The sequence below is a fragment of the Oryx dammah genome, unplaced genomic scaffold, assembly GCF_014754425.2.
Source record: "Oryx dammah isolate SB20612 unplaced genomic scaffold, SCBI_Odam_1.1 HiC_scaffold_2, whole genome shotgun sequence".
Lineage (NCBI taxonomy): Eukaryota > Metazoa > Chordata > Mammalia > Artiodactyla > Bovidae > Oryx > Oryx dammah.
In genome coordinates this window covers 88,647,810-88,668,701 of record NW_024070186.1, presented here as the reverse complement: position 1 = coordinate 88,668,701, position 20,892 = coordinate 88,647,810, and the positions used below count along the sequence as shown (strand labels likewise).

Here is a 20,892-nt window from a genome sequence, read left to right as displayed (position 1 = left end):
TAAAATGTCTTAAAGCAAGACAGTAATTTACATTTTGAGATGGCACGGAGACAATCACTCTTGATCACCTCATAGTGAGGGAAGCGGGGGAGTCTCTGCAGTTATGTAATACTCATTTCTCTTCTCTGGGCCTCTGAGTCCCTCCTTATACATCAAGGGCACTGGGCTAGAATTCCTAGGGTTTCCTAGCATTCCTGGCTCTCTGACCCTGGGGTGACTTTGACTAGTCCCATTAAGATAGAGCCTGACTCTTGCCCCTCAGCTACGTGCTTCCTTCTGTCTTCCTTCCTTCTGCATTTTCCATTTGAGACAAAGGGGAAAGTCCTGCAGTGTGCCAAGAGATTGCGGGAAAGCCAACAACCCCACTGTGGAATGCTGAAAGGCCCCCTTCTGTAAACCTCCTTTCCTAATTAGGAACTGCAATCCTGCAAAAATAGGGCTTAATCTCTGTGTGATGTTCACAGTCGGGGACAGCCTCCTGGTCTCTGGCCTCTGGCAATCCTCTTTCCTGGCAGCCCCTCCATCTGAGATCTGCTTCAGGCTTGGCTGCCTCCTCAACTGCCCCAGCTCCCCCAGCACTCCCCCTGATAAAGAGAATGTGTCTCTAAAATAAAACTTGCACAACATGCAGAGCACGATGACGAAGAGAGTATTGGAATTTTAGTAATCCTGTTTCTTGGTGGTGGGATTTTGCAGAATTTTAAAATCTTCTTTCTTGGACTTTTTTTTTAAGTGCTAGAATTTGCATACAATCATATGTGGTTGGGTAGTTCAATTCAGTCAACAAACATAATAACCGTATCATTAGAAACACGACTCACCTCTTTTCCTAGTCTTATCTAATTTTTAACTGAAGGAAATAAGAGTACACCACCCCAAGAGGTGAACTTTGGCATAAACATTGCATTGAGCTGAAGTCAATTAACTCTTTGTCCCACCTCTTTCTATCTAAAAGTAGGACATACATGTCTCTTTGTTAAGGTGACATGAATTTCCGTTTGGTCTGTTTGTCCATTTCTTCTCTTATCAGAGGAAGAGAAAGACCCTCATCCGTATATCAGATCTTGCTAAACAGTCTCTATATACTTTTCCTCCTCACCTTGTCACAATTTAGCCCCTCCAGAAGCTCCAAACCCTTTTTCCTTTGTCCAGTTATTTCTATATGATTTATCACTCTTTGTTAAAGTAGTATATAAGCTCCAAATTTTAAATGCTTCTTGAGTCACATTTCTTTATGAACACCTTTATGAACATGTATTATATGTACATAATTCAATCTGTTTTCTTTTTGTTAATCTGTCTTTTGTCAGTTTGATTTCCAAGCCCCCAAGAACTGAATCTAAGAGGGTAAAGGAAAGTTTTTTCCTTCCCAACATAACCAATGAATTTGTTTGGTTTTCACAAAACTGTAATCAATGTGGACAAGTTCTTGGATCCTCTTTTTCACTTGACATTGTCTTTCAAAAGTGTATACAGTCTTCATGCTCATTTTTAATGGTTAAATATTAGTCTTTGTGCTAATGAGTCAACAAAGGATATGACTTCAGGGTGTTCTGATTTTTTAATTCTTAATCTCTTACTGCAACCAAACTTCACCAGGGAATCTGATGCAGAGACTCGTTCTGCTTGCAGGACAGAACATCAGGAGAAAGAAGGCAAAAATGCCTCTTAAACTACACTTTCTGTATAATTTTTTTAAACAGAAGATGACCCCTACTGCGTGAACAGTCAGCAAAGGGGACCACATATCTGCCAGCAGAACTATTGAGTGCTTAGAAAGGGGTTAGTCTCTTCTCCCACTTTAGCCTTGGGATGCTCATTCTTTGGTGCGCTGGGAAGATTTGAGAGGGCTAGGGGGCGCCTAGAGGAAGAGCTGGGCATCGTTTTGTGCAGTAGGCCATGAAACAGCAACCCAGGGTTTAGTCATGTTAACCACAGCCCAGGTCCCTGGAGAGCAAAACCTGCAGGTGTTTTCTGGACCTGGTGTGGGTATGGGGTACCTGGAGGTCACAGGAGCTGGAGTCAGAGAGCATGTCTGGACTCAGCGACTAAGAGGGCAGGGGCAGCCCTGGGTGGAGCTCCTGGATCCCTGTGAAGAGCCCTGCATCCAAATCTGAGTCTGAGCAGATACCCGATGCTTGGGCACTGGGACTTCTCCCCATTTACAAAGATGTTGTCCCCAGAAGTCACACTCCAGATGGGATGGACCTGGCTCTCTGGACTGTGGTGTGTGTGTGTGCTTAATTGCTTAGCTGTGTCCGACTCTTTTCAACCCCATAGACTGTAGCCCACCAGGCTCCTATGTCCATGGGATTTTCCCAGGCAAGAATAGAGGAGTGGGTTGCCATTTCCTTCTCCAGGAGATCTTCCCAACCCAGGGATCAAACTGGTGTCTGCTGCATTGGCAGGTGGGTTCTTCGCCTGCTGAGCCTTGGATCATGGTGCATGCCCACAAATTAGCTGGGAATGGGAAGTCTGCTGCTGAGCACAGCAGGAAGATGTTAGGGAGGAGAAAGCAGAGTGGAGGTGTGAGGGAGGGAAGGAGGAGAAGGAATTCTGGAGTAGGGGTGAGAACAGGACACAGAGATGGGTCTCCACAGGCAGCAGAGGAAGTCCTCAGGAAACTGGGGAAAGGAGACAGGAGAGGAAAGGAGGCTTCGAATGTCTTCAAGGCTGAAGTATGGCCAGGAGAGCCCCGCCCTCTCTCCTGCCAGAAACCACACGGGGACTGCTCACAGCAGAAGTCTCAGCAGATTCATGAAATCTCTTCTCTCCCTTCAGAATCAGGGGTGAGAGGGTGGGGGCCCCACAACCCCACCAGCTGCCTCTCTGCCCTGCCTGGGGACCCTGGGCTGGTCGTGGGGCTGGGTCTCCTGTGCCGCGACAGGATCTGCCCTGATCTCTCCAAAGGTGTGAGGAGGAATTCCTTCAGCAAAGTCAGAACAACCTACTGGGCATGGCTGCTCACTTAGGAGGTGCTAGCCAAATACGTGCTGAGTGATACATCTCTTCTCACCTGGCCCCCAACTTTCCATCTCTCACTGGCCCCAGGAAGGAGATGGGGGGGGGTCCTCTGGAACTAACAAGGAAGGTGACCCTGATAAGGACTGCCAGACAGACAAACAAGCTCCAAACAGAGGGATGGAGGTACAAGAGGGCCGCCAGAGAACCTTGCCTGGGTGGGGCAGTGTGTGTGGTGGTGGTGGTGGTGGGGTGGTTCCAGCAGCAGCTCCAGAATGCCACATAGCAGGGCTGAGAGGAAGCCACTTGGCTGGCTCCACCTTCTGTTCTCACACCACATCCCCACGAAGAGCCCTAGTTCGGGAGGGAGACTCCCAGACCTCAATCCCCGCTGTGAGAGCCAGTGGAAAAGTCCCAGGGGGCAGAGAAGCCAGCTGGGGCAGGAGGCAGGAGCCAGGATATGGGGAGGTTGTGTAGGGCTGGCCTGTGTCATTTCCCCTGCTGCTTGCTTGCCTTCCTTCAACACGCACGTCTCCACCCTCCTCTCACCCCATCCAGATCCCTTCAGGCTGGTGCCTCGTTCATCACAATTATTTTCTCCCCATTTCAAAAAATCCTTCTCCATCTCTAAGTCTCAGCTTTAAAAGTAATCTAGCAAACCATGTCACGTGATATCCAACTTACTTCTTCAATCTCAAAGAATTTTCACTTTAAAATAAAGTGCTCTTGTGACCCAGTAATTCTAGCTCTAGATCCAACAGAAATGCATAAAGGCATTTACTAAAGCACACGCACCAGGATACTCACGGTGCCCTGAACTGGAATCTAGTCAACGGCCCATCAGCATAGAATGGATAAGGAAACTGGAGGAGGTTCAGCGAGCGGCACAGCCAGTCACAGCCTCACAGCATGATACGAATGGGGCTCGCCAGCAAGGGGGGCAGGAGAAGCCAGATACGCCTTTCTGTGTGATTTCATGTATGCAGAGTTCAAGAACAGGTGACCATGGTGCCTGATGTTAGAATGGGGATCAGGCTACCCCTGATGGGGTGACTGGAGCCAGGGTACTGGGAGGGCTGCAAGCGGGTAGTTGCTGGGTCTGGGTATAGCTGTCTTCATTCAGCACATTCACTGAGCATCTAGTCACTGCTCTGGCCCTGACCTGCATGAAGACCAGTCTTCCTAGTTTGCCCAGGATGGTCCTCACTTCAGCACTGAAAGCCCCGTATCCTGGGAAACCTGGCAGTGATGATAAACTGGGACAGCCGGCCACCCTCTAGGACTATGGAAGTGGGTGGCCATGTGGGCTTCTGTGGGCCCCATGAACTCAGCGTCAAATAATGATCAAATCCCTGCCCTGTCGACTCCCAAGTTTGTCCCGAGGACCAAACTGATGGTCCGGATCCTATACCAGTGGGGAAACCGATGGAGACAGTAAGATGAGTCTCCTTGATGGCTGCAGGGGGACCCAGGGGCCGAGCCAGGCCACAGGCAGCTGACAAAAGACTCTCTCAAGAGTCAGGCGTCTCTCCCAGGGAAAGACCCAGCGAGAGCAACCTGGCGCAGCCCTGGCTGCCTGGCTCTCTCTGTTTACCAAGGGGCCAGAACCGTAGAGTCTGGTGTAGTTTTCATCGTTCCTCAGCTCTCTTTCTCCTGGAGAGGCACTCCTGGCCACAGTTTCTCCTCTGCTGCCCTAGGGGAGGCTGTGCTGTGGGAGTGACCCAGAGCAGAGAAGAACATGATTCTCTGGGGTCCAAAACCCGTGACACACTTTCAATGGAGTGAAGCTGTCCTAACACGCCACAGGGAGAGTCAGACTCCTGAGCACATGTAAACGCCTCACTGCACCAAAAAATCACTCCACTTCTGCTAAAGCATTGGTAACTGTGGTTCCTAAACCTGGCTGTGCAACAGAATCACCTAAAGCCATTTCTTACAATGGGGTCCAAAGACCCGGGGGATCTAAGAAAGTACCTGTAGAGGTCTCCTTCAGGTTTTCTATGAGAATGTTTAATTTGTCCTTTTGCTTTAATGATGGAAGATTTTTTTCAAAATGACTACAGGCACAGCTGCAGTTTCAGGGAAACCAGCCCATAAGTGTGCATTGCCACAAAGCTCAGGTTTCCATTGAGGTTAACGCCTGCTTGCAGCCTGGGTCTTCAGAAACTGAATCAGCCAGATTCCAGCAAGAGGGGGTGCTCTACGGTCTGGTACTCAAAGTGTAGAGCTCAGACGAGCACTATCAGATACCTGTAGCCTGTCAGAAATGTGGGGTCTCGGGTCCCCGGAACTTCTGAATCAGAACCTGTGATCTAAGGAGAGGCCCAGGGGATTCACGCAGATTACCGTCTGTGCAGACCTGGTCTGAATCACTGGCCTCCTTGCTTTTCTGCAGCATTTGTAAATTAATGACTCCCTATTTTCCACCTAATTTCCCACTTCTAATTACTATACAGCAGCTTTCTATTGTCTGTTGGCCCCACTAAAAGCTCTATCATCAAATCAGTCCATATACTGAACCCAGAGATGAGGCTGGCAGTGGTGTCCTGCTGCCATGAGGATGGGGTGCGGTCCCCTGAGGATGACGGTGACACGCACAGGAGATGTGCACCTAGGCTCTCTCTCTGCTTCTCTACAGACCCAAAAGCACACGCGAAGGTAAATTACGCAGCACCAGCCATATTCCTGCCCTCCTGACCAAAGGCCCCAGGCTGGCCAGCCTTAGGGATGAGGACGGGCCCAGAATGGGTACCTTAGTGCGTGGAGCTAGACCCTCCCACGCAAGTGTGACACAGGCTGTGGACGTCACCAGGAGCACAGGAGCGAGGCAGGGCGGCGGGGAGGGGCTCGGGGGCCTGTGGCCCTCCTGGCTCTGGGTGGGCTCCCCGTCAGGCCCTGCCCTGGACCCTCCCACGTCAGGGCAGCCTGGGGCCCTCCCCCGCGCGGCCCAGGACTCACAGGATGTAGCAGATGACCCCGATGCTCCACATGTCCGTGGCATAGCCAATGGGCTCATAGTTGATCACTTCGGGTGCGACGAACTCCGGGGTGCCAAAGAGGACCTTCAGAGACCCCGCGTTCTCTGCAACCAGGATGGAGAGCGATCAATCACTGGAACATCCCCAAGCCAACCCGGGGTGAGTGGATGCCAGGAGGGACACAAGTCAGGCTGGCCTTCAGCAGCTCTCCCCTTGCAAAGTGGCACAGAGACAACGGTCTCCTCACAAAAAAAGTGCACAGACACCAGTAAAACGGACGAACCGCATGTGCAGCTCAAATGTCCAGGGTGAGGCTGGGGCAGTGGGGAGAGCCCGTGACAGCCCCATACGGAATGACCTTCTGTGTGTCTGTCTCTCCCACGAGCTTCCCGGGGCAGGGGTTGTGACTTGTGCTTGACAATAACCTCTACCGTGCACTCTGTCCTTACTGCTCCGCTGCCTGCTTTCTGAGGACTTTCCTATTTAATACTCTTGCCTAAGAAGGAGCATGACCTCCAATTCCTAAGGAGGAAAGGGAGGCCCAGGGACTGATTCGCCCACCCAGTTAATGGCGGTCAGGACTTAACCCAGCAGTCTGACTCCTGAGCCGCGAGCCCCTTCTCCTCACACCACCTCTCCACGTGCAGCGTCACGTCTCTCCTCCCAGGAGCTGCTGGGAGGTTAGTCAGGAAAAGCCATAACCCCTAGGTGGTGTCTCTGAGCCCTAAAGGACCATCACCCACCAAAATGATTCTAAGTCCCCATCTGCCTTCCCCTGTCATGCCCTGCCTCCTGCAAGTGCAGGAACAGCAGAGATGCTTCAGAGGACGCTGGCCTAGACCCAGGGCCTGATTCCACTGCAGCTGGTGGTGGGACTTGCTGGGCAAAGTGACGTGGACCTCAGCTTCCTGGTCCATTAACTGAGGCTCATAAATCTGCCCTGACTACCTCACAGGGTTGCTGTGAGAATCAAATGCAGGAAAGGATGTGAAAGTGCTCTGGAGACTGGACAGCAGGATGCACCGTCACCAGAATGTTCTGCTGATGAAGGTGCCAGAGTGAAAATCATCATCATCATAAAACAAATAGCTGACACCTGTAAGCACTCGGGCGTCCCTCATAGCTCAGCTGGTAAAGAATCCGCCTGCAATGCAAGAGACCCCCGTCTGATTCCTGGGTCAGGAAGATCCGCTGGAGAAGGGATAGGCTACCCACTCCAGTATTCTTGGGCTTCTCTTGTGGCTCAGCTTGTAAAGAATCTGCCTGCAATGCAGGAGACCTGGGTTTGATCCCTGGGTTGGGAAGATCCGCTGGAGAAGGGAGAGGCTACCCACTCCAGTATTCTTGCCTGGAGAATTGTATAGTCTGTACAATTGTACGCACTGTATAGTCCATGGGGTCACAAAGAGTCCGACAGGACTTTCACTAGCCAGTGCTTACTATGCCTGAGGCACTGCTCTTATCATCTAATGTATTAGCTCACTTGATTCCCTTCACAATTCTATGAGGTGGGTACCATTGTTATCCCATTTTACAGATAATTTGAGATGTAAGTTCCCACAGCTAGTAAGTAGGAGGGGCAGTCTCCAGGGTCTCTGATCTCAGCTCCAATCTGGTGCACCCCCCTTAGTACCCACGGAACGGAACACAAACAGCCACTGCCGTGCCGCGTTGGTGACAACAGGAGGCGGCTCAGCCTTACCCAGCCTCCTGGCCAGACCGAAGTCGATGAGCTTGATCCTGGCGCCTGTCTTGTTGACGCACATGATGTTCTCGGGCTTGAGGTCCAGGTGGACGATGCCCTGCTTGTGCATGTACTCCACGCCCTCCGAGATCTGCTTCATGTACTTGATGCACTCCCGCTCCGTCAGCTCGAAGTCCTCATCAATGATGCGCTCGAACAGCTCACCCCCGGACACGCTGCGGGCGCAGAGCAGGCACTCAGACCATAGGAGCGGGGCGACTGGCCCAGGCAGGCCGGGGCAGGGGTCAAGGGCAGGAGCGCCCAGGGGTGGGGGTGCTGGGCGTCTTCTGTAGCTTTCTGAGCGCTAGGCCACTGCCCCATTATGTGGGTCTCAGTCTTCCACTGTGTGAGGAGGACACAGGCCTCCTGGTTTCCTGCTTGGGGGACCCCGCCTGTGCTTGCTAAGCCTTGGGGGGATTCAGGGAAACATGTAGGCTGGACAATTTCAGAGCTGGTCACGAGCTGAGAGATCCACAGTGCTCTCCTGAGCAGGAAGGGTAACTGCCAGGTAGCCTGGCTCCCCCAGATAACTGTAGATGTGAGGGACCATCCTGTTCTCTAGCCATGTCTTTCAGCCGTAAAGAACTGAAGCTTAAAATACCCACAGTCTCCATAAGCAGTGGCTTCACAAAGCCAGAAACAGAAAAATATCTCCAATAATTAGGGGCTTCAGCACATTTTCTAAAATTCATTGGCTGTAACTCACTATATTAATACTTGCAGTTGTGACCAATTTGCTTCCTCTGGCTAGGCCTATAGCATCAGTTTACTCCTCCAGCCATAACTAACTTGTCTTGTTGGCTCCCTGGCTCAGGCTGGGAGTGTAGTACATCCTTCCTGCCTGGACAGACTTTGGATCCTGGCCATGGTGGTCCTGGGGCCTGCAGTGGGCACCTTTTGCTAAGGATTGGCCCAGAGGCTACAGCCAGCCAACATGTTTCCCTTCAGTGCAAATGCGTGGGGCCTCTCTCCCAGCCTTCCTTGCTCAGAAAGGTTAAAGCTCTCCTTGGTAACTTATGTAGCATCCAGACACCAGTATGCTCTTTTCCACAATGGCCTATATAGATCCATCAGCTGAACAAGGCTGAGTGGGCTTCTTTCTAGGCCTGTCCTCTTCCAAGGGCCTTCCCTCTTCCAAGGGAAGTCATCATAAAGATGAGCAAGAGCTGAGCTTGAACCGTGACTTTGTGTGACAGTAGGCACGTTACTTACCCCTTCTGAGCCCCAGTTTTCTCACCTGTCCCTACACCATAGTAGTTAGGAATGAAGGAACTTCCGTAAAACATGCCTGACATGTAGTGGGTGCTCAGAATATGTTAATTATCATTTGACAACCTGAAACGGGTCAAATGGATCTTGTTACTGACCCTTGAGGGAGAGACAGACAAAGATGCACAATGGGGCCCATGGGACCACTGAAGCCTTTGCAGGCTTCCATCACCACAGGACAGACTCACTTCTGAACTGGTAAAGGTTGGTTTGTTCCAGTGGCCACTAGGGGGCACTAGAACCAACACTTTAGAACCAACTGAAAAGGAGGTCCTTGCGCAGCCAGGAGGTGGCGCCTCTGCCCTCAAACCCTTCATTTCTAATGCTCTCCACCCAGGCTCTAAATCAAACTAACTTCCCTTCATAGGTTTCTAGGTTTCAGGCTGTTCTTAACATCTCTGAGCCCGTTTCTATCTGCAAGGTGTCGGTAAAAACAGTGCCACCTCACAGGATTTCTGTGAAGACTGAGTGAATTAATTCAGGTAAAGTGTTTAGAAAAGTGTCTGGCATATAGTAAGTGCTCAATAATATTAATTATTATTATTATTTTAAAACAACCAGTTGCAGAGGAGGCTGTAGTTGAAATACAGACTCCCAAGCTTCTCTCCTGGAGATTTTGATTTAGAAAATCTTGGCAGGGTCTGTGATCCGTATTTTCAGTGAGTACCCCAGGTCATTCTTACCATCCGATAAGTTTGAGAAATACTGGTTTACTCCATTACTACCCCTGGGAGGCCAGCTGAAATTCACGTCCCCTGAGAAACCACTCTCGATTTCATTATATGATCATTCCTTCTGTGGGTTCCCATCGTCTCATCTCTGAACTTTTTGCACCAAGTCTGCATTTAATGTCTGCTTTTTAATGCTGTTTGTGAATATGTCTGGGAAAAGTCTGGTTCATCTCTAGACCCCTGTTTATACCTGGCAATATCTGGCACAGACAAGGTATCCCAAAATGTTTGGTTTTAAATATTCTGAAAAAGCAAGCAACTTTTTTTTTTTTGTAGCGTCCTTGGGAATGTCTGTGGCAATGAGTGGTAGAGACCTGAGCCATGGAGATGGCTACTGCTGCACTTCTAGAGGTAGTCTGCTCAACAGGGGTGCATATAGATTCACACCAATTCAAATCTATTTAATGTATTTTGAAAACTGTTCCTGTGGTTCATTTTCAAGGATGGTAGGGCTTACACAAACAGGATTATTGCTTCTGTATAGGTTTATCTTCCAAATGCTCAAGACTGTGGATGGAAAGAAGCTACCATCCACAGAAATGGGATAAAGCCACAGGCCAAGACTGGGCCAAGGAAATGTATACTTAATAGATGAACAGTGAGAGCAAGAGTGACTGAACTAATGAATACCCGCCTTATCCCAAGGGACTGTATTTATCCCCCAACTGTAGATAATGGCCAGCCCTTGCTGGTAGCCAGAAGGATGCCACTCTATGGGGCTCCGCACCCTGACCCCGTCCTTGTGTCACTGCAGCCAGCTGCTTCTCCTCTGATCAGTGTTGCCAATGGTAGCACAAAGGTAAGATGGGCAGTGGATGACTCAGCCTAAGCTGCATCTGCTTGGGCGCTCAGGGTCCTACCACCACTTGGAATGTCCCACAAGGACCATCGCTGACTCCCTGAAGAGGAGTCTGAAGGAACCCTTGTAACAGAGAAACACTGCTACAATGATGGGGGCTTGTCCTGTAAGCAAAGGTCAGAAAGGCTAAAGGCACTTTAACTCTGATTTCTCAGTGTATATGAGGCAGCTGATCTGAAAGCCAGCACCCTGGAATACAGTTTCGTCTTTTTGTATCACCAGGGACTGTCCTTCTCTGAATCCGTTTCTCTGTCAAGCAAGGAGAAGAGCAAATCGCACTGCTGAAAGCCGACCTTTTCCCTGTCAAAGCCAGGTCTATTTAGGCTGGAAGGGAAGGACAGGTGGAGTATCAGTCTACTCCTTCAACTTTAGTCAAGCTCCTATCAAGGGGCAAGCTCCTTACTCCAAGTGCGGGAGACTCATCTGCGGTCAGTGCACGAAGACTCACTCCTGTCCATGCGGGAGGCATGGGGCGGAGGGACGAAAGCCAGACCACATGAAGCCTTCTTACGTTTTCTCCCAACATTTTCCATCCAGCTTGCCAAGTCCCAGTTCCAAGCTAAGTATGGTATTCTGCCCACTGGTGCTGCCGCCCGGCCTCACCCAGGCTGGGCTGCCTCCTACCCCCTCCTGCACCTTCTCATGAACTTGCTCAAGGTTTAACGTCTAAACATGAGACATTTCTTCACATGTCCCCACATGCCCACACTGCCTAGACCAAGCAACCTGCTCTACAATAAATGTGAAGAGCAGCAGCCCACAGGGCTGTTATGGGGGCAGGATGAGTGAGGCCATGCACTCGGGCTGAATCTTCCCTAGAAGTGTGGAGGGAAGTTTGAATTTGGGGTGGAAAACTGATTCCAAGTGGCAAATGAGGATTTTCTTTGAATCTGTGTGAAAGTTGCACAGAATTGCAGAATTTAAAAAGGGAGTCTCATCAAATACTGCTCTTCACTGGAAGGATTTCATAATTAGAGAACCATGGCTCAACAGTCATAGAAGCTGCCCCTGGGCTTCCTGAAATGTAGGATTTCCACACATTCAGTTGTGTGTTAAAATGCTCACAAAATAATTTTAAGTGGAGAAAAGACTGGGATATAGAAAAAGTCAATGCATCATACTCCTAAGAATAACTCACAGTTATAGAGCCTCTGCCTGACACATGTTATTCCATCTAAGCCCCACATTATTCACGGGGTGATTTACAGCCTCCTTTTACAGATAATAAAACTAACGACTGGCACACTTGGGTAACTTATTCAAGGTCATACAACAAGAGGCGGAGCAGGGATTGGAGTGAGGTTGCTCAGACTCATGTCTGTCTCTTCACCGTGACTGCGCTCCCCGAGGAGCACAGACTGAAAGGAAACACGCCAAAAGGCTCAAGAAGTGCAGGGAGTCACTCCTCAAACTGGGGCTGCCTTGCTGGCCTCACCTTTCCTGGGAAAGAACACTGAGATGTTAACAGGGTCCTCTCCAAAGGAGAGGTCCCCCAAAGGACTGAGATCCCTGAGACTTGGGATGAGCAATTCAAGGATGCTGGAGGCAATTTCGGAATATTGCCAAAGCTTTCAAAAGCACATCTCCTTTGTTCCAGCACTCCCACACTTCTGGGGATTTATCCTACTGATGTGAGCAGGCATGAGGGTAAAGATGTATGTACAAGGTTACAAACACTGCCTTTTCGTAATGCAAAAGCCTGGAAACCATCCAAGCCCCTATCAAAAGAAGACAAATAAACTGTGGTCTATGTACATGATGAGATGCCAGGGAGAAGGGAGAATGAGGAACCACTGGCTACCGGTATGGGCCTCTCCAAGACACACTGTTGAATGCAAAGAAACCAAGTATAGAATATTGAGTGCAGCTTCTCTTTGGGTTAAGAGGTGAGAAATATGAAAAATATATGAATTATATCTATAAATAATAAATGATTGCATTTCAATAAAGAAACTTTGGAAGGACACAGAACTAACAAAATTCATTACCAGTGGTGATGAGGGGTAGATGGGGGACAGGTGTGGGAATGAGACTTTCATTGTATATTTTCTTATATTTTTTGATATGATTGTATCATATACTTTTAAAATTCAGAATATAAAAAGGAGAGGAAATGCTTAAAAAATACACACTGTGGAGGATGGCTGGCTTACCGACTCTAGTACATGCATTTGCGTGTGTGTTTGTGTGTATGTGTCTGTTGTGTGTATGTGTGTGTGTGTTTGTGCACACGCAGACCAGCAGCTCAGAGGGACGAAAGAGAAGGTTGGGACTTGAAGAAACAACAGAATCCAGGAAAGCCTTGGCTGAATGTCGTCTGAGCATCTCCCTGCCTCTGTACAAGCCAGCTCAGAAAGCACTGCTCTTGGGTGAGTGAGAGGTGAAGAGAGAGCAAACCAGTGTGGGCCAGGGGCACGCAGGACAGAGCAGAGGGCAGAGGCAAGGCTGAGCTCCCACCGCTGGGCCCCCTTCTCTCTCACAGGCTCTATCCCCCACTTCCGCTCTAAAGCCACCTTAGATCAGAATGCCCTGAATGAAACCAAGGAGGCACAGGGGGTGCCCTGGCCTTTCACAGGGAGGTGAGGGGCAGAGGGGTCCTCAAGGGGTCCCACCCAACAGTGTGTTCTGGAGCCGAGCAGTGGGTTGGGAGCAGCAGCGTGCACACGGGCTGCTCTGAGTGGTCAGCACCTGGCCAGACGGGCTGCAGAGTGTCGTGCGCATCACAGCCCTGCCTGCGGTGCTCTCCATCCTGGTCACAGCCCTGCCTGCGGTGCTCTCCATCCTGGTCACAGCCCTGCCTGCGGTGCTCTCCATCCTGGTCACAGCCCTGCCTGCGGTGCTCTCCATCCTGGGGGGGGAGGGACAGGAGGGGCTCCCGGACCCACTGTGCCGGGGCCACCCCTCGCCGGGCCACTCACATCTCCAGGACCATGACGATGTTGGCCTTCTCTTCGAAGGCGTCCACACACTGGACCAGCTTGGGGTGGTGCAGGCAGTTCATGATGCTGATCTCCTGACGGATGTTCTCTTTCTCCTTGGCTGAATAAGCCTTGAAGAACTTCCCTGCCCAGATTTTTCCAGTTTTCTTTTCTACAAGTCGAAAGACCTGTCCAAATTTCCCACTGTGAATGAAAGGAAGAGAGACATTTAGCCCAGCTAAATGGGGGTGGTCAAGCGACGGCCTGTGGGGCATGTGTGGCCCCCGCCCCTTTTTGTAAGTAAAGTTTTCCTGGAACACAGCTGTGCCCATTTGTGCCCACAGTGTCTATGGCTGCCTTTGGGTTTCAGGAGCAGAGTAGGAGCTGCAGTGCTGAACTGGCCCACAAACCCTGAAATATTCATTATCTGGCCCTGTGCAGAAAAAGTTGGCCAGTCCCTGCTCCAGATCAATGGAGCACATTGCTGAGGCTGACGAATCTGCTCTCCGTCACTGGCCAATGTCAGCCCGTGTCTGGCCCCACATTCTTACCCAGACTCTGTCTAGTCTTGCTGTTCTATCAGTAAATATTCTCTTTTTTTGGCCACACCACAGTATGTGGGATCTTAGCTCTCCATCCAGGGACTGAACCCATGTCCCTTGCAGTGGAAGCACAGAGTCTTAACCACTGGACTGCTGCCGAAGTCCTTGCGATTCTTTTAACACTGTTATTTCCTTGGGCTGAGGCCTCAGTCTTGGCAAGAGACTTTTTTTCCTTTCCCCCCAAAGGGATCCATAACATCAGGCTGAGGAAGTCCTCCGCAAATACAGAGATTTCTGGGCACCTGCCTTCCCTCCACGCACTTTCAGCACCGGGGCCGTGGAGACAGCCTAGCAAGGCCCCTGCTTCCCTCTGTGCTGCTGGGTGGTGGCACTCTTCCGACCTCACTCCTGCCGCAGCACAGGCTCCTTGTTCGGGACTCTGATGAGGTTGATGGGACTCCTTTTATTTGCCAGAAACCCTCCAGAAACAAAAGCTGAGCCCCATTCTTTTTTCTTCCACCTTCCATCCTCCTCCAAGGACAGATGGTCAGAGGGAGGCAGGAGGCCCTGGATGCTGCTGCTGCTGGCGGGGACAGCCTGGCTGAGCCCAGGCCTCAGTGTTGGGGTCTGAGTCCATTGGTGTCTCCACAACCCAAGGAAGAGCCTGAGCAAAGACTGTGGACCGAGCTCTCAAAGTGAGGGGTGATGATGGGAGCTGTGTATCAAGCGAGCATATTTTGCCCCAGCACTAAAGCTAGACTGGTTGAATGGGAGCACAGACCCAACGGAAGGGATCCTAAAGACAGGCCAAGCCAGCCTGGCTGCCCTGGGTTATGTCCTGGGGGAGGGATGGGAGTGGGGGTGCAGAGAAGGAGGGACCTGCTCAAGCTTGTGGAGTTGAGCGCCAGGCACAGCGGCTCCTAAGAAAGCCCTCAACTGGTGATGCTTTTGTGGGTGCTTGCAGGCCAAGTCTTCCCGGAACCTCAGTCTGGGGAGTTGGCAGAACCCAGGGAAGGACGGGAAGAGGAGGTGTGGGATTTAACCTCGGGACCAGCGCCACGCTCACTCTGGGGCCCAGAAGGGGACCCACTCCACTTCCCACTCCACTTACGATCCTAGTCTCTCTTCGATGTCATAGAAGTCGGACACTTTCTGCTCGGTGTTGACCGTGACGGTCCGGTAGTCGACCTCAGGCTCCTTCTCATCTGCAGGGTTGGGGCGGGGTGAGTGTGAGCCATCAGACCTCTCCTCACCCCCATCCCCGCCTCAAGTCTATCCGAGGACAGGGCCCAGCACTCACCGTCATCTGACACCTCCACTTCGTCCTTCGGCTCTGGGGGCAGAGAGGATACAGGTGGTTAGTCCTGAAGGCCCGTGAGCTAAGCAAGCTGGGGGCCCTGTCCGGCTTCAGCCTTCCCAAGCATGATGCTATAAGCCCAGAGGTCCGGGCATCGCTGTGGGATCAGAGGCTTCACACTGCAACAGGGCTACGTATACACTGACAGGCCCTGGCCTCCTCAGCCCACCCAGCCCCTCCTCCATCCCCACCTCTCTCTCCTCAAGGTCTCCTAGACATGTCCATCTTCACATTTTCCTAGTTTCTAGAACCTACAGATAACCTGGACAGTCCCTTTCTACTCTCCCTCAAAAGTCAGCAACTTATAGCTGCTACTGCTGCTGCTGCTAAGTTGCTTCAGTCGTGTTTGATTCTGTGCCACCCCATAGAACCAGGCTCCCCCATCCCTGGGATTCTCCAGGCAAGAACACTGGAGTGGGTTACCATTTCTTCTCCAATGCATGAAAGTGAAAAGTGAAAGTGAAGTCACTCAGTCATGTCCAACTCTGAGAGACCTCACAGACGCAGCCCACCAGGCTCCCCCATCCCTGAGATTTTCCAGGCAAGAGTACTGGAGTGGGTTGCCATTTCCTTCTCCAATGCATGAAAGTGAAAAGTGAAAGTGAAATGTCATGTCCGACTCTGAGTGATCCCACGGACTGCAGCCCACCAGGCTCTTCCATCCATGGGATTTTCCAGGCAAGAGTACTGGAGTGGGTTGCCATTGCCTTCCCCTCTTATAGTTGCTGCTAGTATCAAATCCATTTATCCATTTACCGAGCTTTTTCTGGAATTCCAGCCGTGTACCAGATATCTTGCCAGTGATTGTGGGTATACAAAACAAAATACAGATGGTGTGATCTCTCCATCATGGTGTGATTTTGGGAGCTTATGATTTAGTTGGAGAGGCAAATATCAGTTCAGTTCAGTTCAGTTGCTCAGTCGCGTCTGACTCTTTGCGACCCCATGAATCACAGCACACCAGGCCTCCCTGTCCATCACCAACTCCCGGAGTTCACTCAGATTCATTTCCATCAAGTCAGTAATGCTATCCAGCCATCTCATCCTCTGTCGTCCCCTTCTCCTCCTGCCCCTAATCCCTCCCAGCATCAGAGTCTTTTCCAATGAGTCAACTCTTCACATGAGGTGGCCAAAGTACTGGAGCTTCAGTGTTAGCATCATTCCTTCCAAAGAAATCCCAGGGTTGATCTCCTTCAGAATGGACTGGTTGGATCTCCTTGCAGTCCAAGGGACTCTCAAGAGTCTTCTCCAACACCACAGTTCAAAAGCATCAATTCTTCGGTGCTCAGTCTTCTTCACAGTCCAACTCTCACATCCATACATGACTACTGGAAAAACCATAGCCTTGACTAGATGGACCTTAGTCAGCAAAGTAATGTCTCTACTTTTGAATACGCTATCTAGGTTGGTCATAACTTTTCTTCCAAGGAGTAAGCGTCTTTTAATTTCATGGCTGCAGTCACCATCTGCAGTGATTTTGGAGCCCAAAAAACTAAAGTCTGACACTGTTTCCACTGTTTCCCCATCTATTTGCCATGAAGTGATGGGACCGGATGCCATCATCTTTGTTTTCTGAATGTTGAGCTTTAAGCCAACTCTTTCACTCTCCTCTTTCACTTTCATCAAGAGGCTTTTTAGCTCCTCTTCACTTTCTGCCATAAGGGGGATGTCATCTGCATATCTGAGGTTATTGATATTTCTCCCAGCAATCTGGATTCCAGCTTGTGTTTCTTCCAGTCCAGCGTTTCTCATGATGTACTCTTCATAGAAGTTAAAGAAGCAGGGAGACAATATATAGCCTTGACGTACTCCTTTTCCTATTTAGAACCAGTCTGTTGTTCCATGTCCAGTTCTAACTGTTGCTTCTTGACCTGCATACAGATTTCTCAAGAGGCAGGTCAGGTGGTCTGGTATTCCCATCTCTCAGAATTTTCCACAGTTTATTGTGATCCACACAGTCAAAGGCCTTGGCATAGTCAATAAAGCAGAAATAGATGTTTTTCTGGAACTCTCTTGCTTTTTTGATGATCCAGCGGATGTTGGCAATTTGATCTCTGGTTCCTCTGCCTTTTCTAAAACCAGGTTGAACTTCTTACATTTACTTGAAATATCCACTATGAGTATTATTTGGTGAAGCACATGTTATTGCCACACAAACCGAGTAGACAATGGAGGAAAGTGACCCAAGTTGGGTAAGTATAAAGTCAGAGCAATTAATCTGGGAAGAAGGAGCCACTGAGCTGTGTCTTAGAGGAAATAATGGAATACGGTGAGAAGGGTAATGTCATGCAGGAAACCAGCAAGGAGGGACGTGAGCAGCCCATGCTGGCCGTTCACACAGCTGTGTCAGGGTGGGAAGAGGGACATGAGTGTTCAGAGGAACACACCCAGTCCTGAGGTCCTGGTTTTCCTTTGCTTTAGCATAATTTGCTGGGCTAGAGGAAGCACAAGCTGGAATCAAGATTGCCAGGAGAAATAACAATAACCTCAGATATGCAGAAGACACCACCCTTATGGCAGAAAGTGAAGAAGAACTAAAGAGCCTCTTGATGAAAGTGAAAGAGGAGAGTGAAAAAGTTGGCTTAAAGCTCAACATTCAGAAAACAAAGATCATGGCATCTGGTCCCATCACTTCATGGCAAATAGATGGGGAAACAGTGGCTGACTTTATTTTTCTGGGTTCCAAAACCACTGCAGATGGTGACTGCAGCCATGAAATTAAAAGATGCTTGCTCTTTGGAAGGAAAGTAATGACCAACCTAGACAGTATATTCAAAAGCAGAGACATTACTTTGTCAACAAAGGTCCATCTAGTCAAGGCTATGGTTTTTCCAGTGGTCATGTACGGATGTGAGAGTTGGACTGTAAAGAAAGCTGAGCACCGAAGAATTGATGGTTTTGAACTGTGGTGCTGGAGAAGACTTTTGAGAGTCCCTTGGACTGCAAGGAGATCCAACCAGTCCTTCCTAAAGGAGATCAGTCCTGGGTGTTTATTGCAAGGACTGATGTTGAAGCTGAAACTCCAATACTTTGGCCACCTCATGCAAAGAGCTGACTCATTGGAAAAGACCCTGATGCTGGGAAAGATTGAGGATAGGAGGAGAAGGGGACGACAAAGGATGAGATGGTTGGATGGCATCACCGACTCGATGAACATGGGTTTGGGTGGACTCCAGGAGCTAGCAATGGACAGGGAGGCCTGGTGTGCTGCAGTCCATGGGGTTGCAAAGAGTCGGACATGACTGAGTGACTGAACCAAACTGAATTTATTCCTAAAGGGCCATTGCAGCTTCTTGACCATGGCCAAGTACCTTTTGCTTCCTGGGCTACAGTTTCCTCATCTGTAAAAGGAGAATGCTGTATTTCTGGGTGATTTCTAGGGTCCCTGGCCAGCCCTGGAGTCCATGCTTTGTGATGGCCTAGGTGCCGCTTGGCCATGATGTGGACTGTGTCCCAGTTGACAGCAGGAGCCAAGGGAGGCTTCCAGAAGATGTGGAAGGACCCAGCAAAGCCAGAGAGGGAGAACAAAGATTTCTAGAGTGTGTGTGTGCCTGCGTGTGTGTGCACACACGATGAGGGCAAAGGGTGTGATTTGCTGAAAGTCTTAGCAGAGCAAGACTGAGGATAGGAAGTAGACAGCAGGTAGAAGGAAGACCAGAGCAGGTGGGGTGGAGGGGTTTGTTAGATGCTGCCCAGCAGGGAGGGTTCGTATGGGAGCCGGCTCAGCTTCACAAATGGGATGAAGGTGTGGGTCAGGGACAAGGTGCAGCTCAGAACTGTAGACAGTGAGCCCCTCTGTTCAGCTGAGGGCAGAACAAATGACTGAAATCTAAGCAGACAACCCAAGAAAAGCCACACAGTTCCCATACCAGACAAGGACCCCTTACTAGAAAAGAGTCTTGAAAGAGATTATAAGCACACGGCCAGGAACAAGAGAGGCTATGATTTGTTTAGAGTTCTGAAAACACTGTGGGTGAAGTTTAGTTTTAAAAACCAAACACAAGTGAGATTGGAAGCAATATCTATTACATAAAGGAAAACGCCAGGGAAAAATTAAAAAAACAAGAAGATCAATGCGGACTCTCAGATTAGTGGTAGGTCACAGAAATTCCCGGGATGTGAGTATAACTGATCAAATCAAATCACAGATTTGAGAGTTGAGTTGACACTGTCAGATTCATAGCCGACCAGAACGTACGTGGGAGCGACACACCTGGGAGGCAGTAATGGAGTCCCGTGGTCAGGGAGAATTGGGTCATTCAAACTTTCAGCCTGATGAGCCCTAGGGTATCTAGTCAGGGGCAAAAATGGGAGCCCAGTTCCTAACCAATTGCTCTGGCCAACAGAATGCTGTCACTGGGGAAATGTCTCTGGCTGCAAATAGGTATTATTATTCTGCCCTTGGTAGAACCTGGGGTCATGTGATCCTGGAACGCTGGCTGTTAGACAGTCTTGATGGAGCTGGAAGAAGTAAGGGTCATTGACAGGAAGAGCTGCCATGTGAAGACAGTCGGAAAGGGTTAGGCCTCTCTAGTTGGGAAAGGAGCCTAAAGCAGACATGATTTAAAAAAAAAATCACAATAGCCAAGGGTAAGGTTAGGGTTATGAACTTTCACCAGCTAATGCATACTGTAACTTGGGAGAACAATTTAGTGTTACACCCCATATAGGAGGAAGGCTGTAGGCATATGGAAATCACATCTCATGAGTTACCATAAGAAGAATAAACAGGTTCAAGAAATGTTCAGCTGAGTTCAACAATGGTATTTCAGATAGGACTTTAAGAAAGCAAGAGATTCAACATCCATTCAATCACTAAGTACCCGTGGATGCCAGTTACTGGATGGGGACTTAGAGACAAAATACTAATGATAATAACTTCATTTAGTGTCAGGGAACTCCATTGTCCTGATGGGGCATCGTCAGGAGGCCCCAGTGGAGACAGTGGTTTGACCTGTCTTGACCTTTTCGAGCCCACACCACACACGCTGGTATGAAATGAGCAGCGGGGGGAGAGGACAGAGAGGCAAGCTTTCTTGACCTGGAATCTCTAGGAGAAATGGTCTGTCTTCCCCTAGTGAAGGATCAGCAGCAGTATTGTGAGCCCTTGAGGGGCTTTCCGACAACCTGTTCCCCAGAGGCATCTTCCAGGTTGCCCTGAAAGAGCAGGCAGTTCTAGAACTCGCCTCTCCCCATCTCTCTGACACCAGTTGGAAGTGGAGTTAGCTGCTGTCACCTCAAACACCACACCTACCCTCACCTCCTGCCTTTCTCCTTAGCAGTCATGATGCAGAGCACCTTCCTGACCCATGGCTGTAGGGACACAGCTCAGGCTCAGGGAATCCACACCTCTGTCTCTGTCTCACTGTACATGGCAACCCTTCCTCTATGTGGCACGTGGACCGAGGCTCCAGGCTGAGACATTTCCCTTCCTCCTTTCCCTTCTTGTCCTGCCTCCACTCTGTTTGCAGGGGGAACGGTCACGTGAGGAAGAGTCCCGGAGGAGTGATCACAGCTCAATTAGCCAAGCTCT

At 49.9% G+C, this 20,892-nt stretch overlaps 1 protein-coding gene across 6 annotated transcripts in view; it reads right to left on the bottom strand.

Moving 5' to 3' along the window:
* Positions 1 to 20,892, bottom strand: part of MYLK (myosin light chain kinase) — a 195,697-nt gene that overhangs the window by 16,469 nt on the left and 158,336 nt on the right. For all 6 annotated transcript variants that reach the window (XM_040250388.1, XM_040250400.1, XM_040250401.1 and 3 more), the window contains 5 exons: positions 15,303 to 15,335; positions 15,114 to 15,207; positions 13,461 to 13,664; positions 7,642 to 7,859; positions 5,920 to 6,043 (listed from right to left, as the gene is read on the bottom strand). In XM_040250388.1, the coding sequence (XP_040106322.1) occupies positions 5,920 to 6,043; positions 7,642 to 7,859; positions 13,461 to 13,664; positions 15,114 to 15,207; positions 15,303 to 15,335 (673 nt within the window). The remainder of the gene's footprint in view (positions 1 to 5,919; positions 6,044 to 7,641; positions 7,860 to 13,460; positions 13,665 to 15,113; positions 15,208 to 15,302; positions 15,336 to 20,892) is intronic.